Raw genomic sequence first — 3,828 nt, 5'->3', positions numbered from 1 at the left:
CAGGACTTTTGAAGACATAAGTAGTTGCTTGAGATCATTGAAGGAATTAAGACTTTCATCCGTTAGTGAGATGTCTAATTTTTTTGATTTGCTTGCTTTTATTTTTGCATTTGTGCCTCTGGTTAGATTTGTAAGCGGCTTTGCCACTTTTGCAAAGTCTTTGATAAACCTTCTATAGTATGAGGCTAGGCCAAGAAAGCTTTTTAGTGCCTTGAGATTTTTTGGAACAGAAATCTTTTAAATGGCAGATATTTTTTCTGGGTCTGGCAGAATACCCTTCTGTGTTATAATATGGCCCAAAAATTCTACCTCTACCTGGCCTGTACTTGCCGTTGGCTGTCGAGAACGCGGTTTTCTCAATATCCTTTTCCTTCATCCTGATTTGGTGAAATCCGGACGTAAGGTCGAGAGTGGTAAAATACTTTCTCTCGGCTAGACTAGCGTGTTATTGATATAGGGAATAGGGTAGGCATCGGGAATAGTTACAGAATTTTGCCTTTGAAATCAACTCTATATCGTTTTTCCCCAGATGGTCCGACCTGTTTTGGCACTATCCACAAAGGTGAGTTGTAGGGGCTTTTCGACGGTCTTAACAACTTCATATCGTTTTTCCCCAGATGGTCCGGCCTGTTTTGGCACTATCCACAAAGGTGAGTTGTAGGGGCTTTTCGACGGTCTTATTATTCCGTTTTCTAGTAGTTCTGTTATTTGTCTGTCTACCTCAGCTCTGAGGTTTGTAGGATACGGGTAAGATTTCGTATAAATTCGTCCGTACTGGTTCTAATCTCGGCGCGAACACTAGTGGTAACGTTATCTTTGTCCGATACTGGTCCAAAAATGTCAGAATATTGTCCTTAAATTTCTAGAATTTCGTTGTCACTATTTGATGTATTTCGGATATTACTCAATTCCTTAGATATTTTTGCTTTTAGCTTAATTCTAGCATCACCTACGTGCAGAATGTCGCGTTTCCTATCAATTATGGCTTCCAACTCGTCGCCGATAATGCCATCGAAGGATTTTAAATTAGAGAGTACAAAGAAGTCAAATTGTGTTTCAATTCCTATACTTTTAATAAATTTGCCTTGAATTTTATGGGTAATTTCTATTTCTATTTCTATAAGGGCTTATTAATCTTTTTGGAATTTTTCGCAATTGCTTCAGATACAAAATTTTTATTAGCTCCGGTATCTATTAGAGATTGAAAGACCTTTCCAATTTGGTGTAAAGTTCTATATAAGGAACACTAGAGAGTCTTCGTCCATAAAATTTGAATCCTCATTTTCCTGGTCTTCATGGGTGTCATCACTCTCCGTTCCTATTTTGAAAAGCTTCTGCTGCTTTTTCGGAATATTCGATGAGCCGTTGGAGGGTCTTGCTACAGGGTCACTTGGCCTGTTTATATAATTGACCTTCCGTGAGTGGAGTGATGGATCCACATCCCTCGGAACTGGGGGTTTGGGCTGAGTTGGCCTAGATGGAGGCGCGTCTTGCGATTGGTTATTTTTATTATAAATCTGATTCTTTTCCCTAGAATTGAGTTCTCTCGATGTCTGTGGTTGCCTTTGCTTTGACTGGTACTTTGTGCTTTGCACTTGGTTTGAAGTTCCCAGACTTTTTGGGAAAATTGAATAATTCCTTAAGTTAAGGTTTTGAATTTCTAGAAAAGAGGCATACGCCTCAGGTAGGTTCTGCGGTCTTTGGATGACTAGCATCCTGGATACTTCACCCGTAAGTCCTCTTATGAAAACGTCCAAGGCCCTATTTCTATAGGTTTCTACTATTGCAGAACTCGTTTCAACAGAATAGTCCTGGCCTTTTATTTTATTAATTATTAAGGACAACTGGTGATTGATCCTTGCATTGAATTGTTCTATGATGTAGTTCCTTTGGGATAAGGAGCCTAATTCGTGCTCCAGGGTTCTCAAATCTCGTTTGTCTGCACAATGCAAGAACAAACAAGTTTTGATTTTTCCCCAGTCGTCATCGAATATATTATAAGAAATTAAGAAAGTATCCACAGGCCCCGTGACTTTTTGTCTTATATGACGCAAGATAGCCCTGTATATTGGCCTATTTTTAACTATTTCATAGTCATGCAACGCTGTGAATCCAAGACGTGTACTGTACAGGATCACCCTCAAATGTTTGCTGGTTTTTTACACTGACTGGAAGCTTGCTTATTTCGTTTAGGTCCACATCCGTTAAACGGGTAGGAGCTTCCCGAATACTATTTTCATTGTGTGAACTAACCCTGGCTTCTAGTTGGGTTATCCTATTGTTCATTACTCTTATTTGCTTTATCTGTGCATTTATAGCGCCTGTGAACTGGGTTATGGCCTCTTGCATCTGTTCTATTTTTTGAGTTAAAAAATAAAATATATCCTGTTAAAGATTTTTTACGTCCAAAATTTCACAGTATTTTTACTTTAATTCTTTTTCTTCTTTTTTGGCGCTGTAACCGCCTAAGCGAGTGCTTTTACTTTAATTACAATATATTCTGCTAAAGATTTTTTACGTCCAAATTTCACAGTATTTTTACTTTAATTACTTTAATTAAAATATATCCTTGTAAGCTTTTGATCGAGTATTTGTTAGATGTTGGTATTGTTGTAGGCTGGTCGATCTACTTCTCCATGTGCAAGAAAAACGCCCTTTTCTCCACTTCTTTGCCCAACGTTTCGCTAACTACCTTAGCATCATCAGGGGCGATTCTTTATTATAAATATCAACAAAAAACAGAGGAAAACAAGATTATTTAAAATAGAAATTATGAGTTTTTGTACAAATATTAATTAAAGATTGGTAAACAAAAATATGTTTCTGTTTTGAAAACAAACACAATCACAGGTTTTTAAACTTATTTCCCTGCAAACCATTTTTACAGAGTATTCTGAATTGTAGAGAAATTTTAAAGAATTCGTAAAGATCTCCTCCGATTTTTTGCCGAATTTTCTAAAATGAAATAAACTGTGCACATTTCGATTGTTTTACGAAATTGCGAAAGAAAATCGTAAAGATTCCATTATTCTCTTTCCGATTTTTTGCCGAATTTTCTAAGATGAAATGTACTGTGCACACTTCGATTCTTTTAGGAAATTTCGAAAGAAAATCAAATCAAAGTAATTATAATAATGTCACAATCGACATTGAAAAAATTCTGACGCACGAAAAAAAAATATATATCTTTTTGTGATTTTGTGCTATAAACGCGTTTATTTATAAGAACCGAAAATTAAAAAATAAGAATAAGCCAAAAAGGTAAGTTAAATATTGCGATTATTGAGGAATTGATAACCTTCTAATTTTTTTTTTTTTGAAGTCGGTTAAAAATTAAGTTTAAGTGTCTCGGCCTGTTTTTGCCTAATTTTAGCGTACCTACAGCGTAATATGTATGCAGCTAAATAAGATTACTTTGTTCACAGATTCCTGTGTGTCTGCAGTTGGGAATGCTAAGCTGGCCAATACTGAAGCTATCATTAAAAGATTTTTCAACTTTGCAAAGGACCTCGTTAAGAATCGACAGCATGCAGTTAACCCGCAGACCTAAACGTTTCACGCAATTGTGGAGGACATGAGTCCAAACTTAATAGAATTATAAATTTATTAAATTTAACTTTTTTCTAATTTTTACATTCAAAGCAAATATCAACCTTAAACATGTTGTATTTACCTTCTTTATACCATGAAATAGTTAGCTTTTACTAAAATTTTAAATACTTACCTTTTGAACGCTTAAAATTTATATTTATCACTTTATTGTACAATTACTTACCTTAAACCTTGAAAACTATTGTGAATTCTTTTGTAGCTAACATTAAGCTGCCT

At 35.5% G+C, this 3,828-nt stretch overlaps 1 protein-coding gene across 1 annotated transcript in view; it reads left to right on the top strand.

Moving 5' to 3' along the window:
• Positions 1-529: 529 nt before the first annotated feature.
• Positions 530-3,828, top strand: part of LOC118739997 (laminin subunit gamma-1-like) — a 13,735-nt gene continuing 10,436 nt past the window's right edge. The window contains exons 1-2 of the mRNA XM_036471498.1: positions 530-562; positions 618-650. Of these exons, the coding sequence (XP_036327391.1) occupies positions 530-562; positions 618-650 (66 nt within the window). The remainder of the gene's footprint in view (positions 563-617; positions 651-3,828) is intronic.

Source organism: Rhagoletis pomonella, unplaced genomic scaffold (assembly GCF_013731165.1).
Source record: "Rhagoletis pomonella isolate Grant_MI unplaced genomic scaffold, Rhpom_1.0 Rhpom_scaffold_00005, whole genome shotgun sequence".
In the NCBI taxonomy this organism is placed as follows: domain Eukaryota; kingdom Metazoa; phylum Arthropoda; class Insecta; order Diptera; family Tephritidae; genus Rhagoletis; species Rhagoletis pomonella.
The sequence above is the reverse complement of the archived record's forward strand: the minus strand, read 5'-3'. Positions and strand labels throughout refer to the sequence as shown.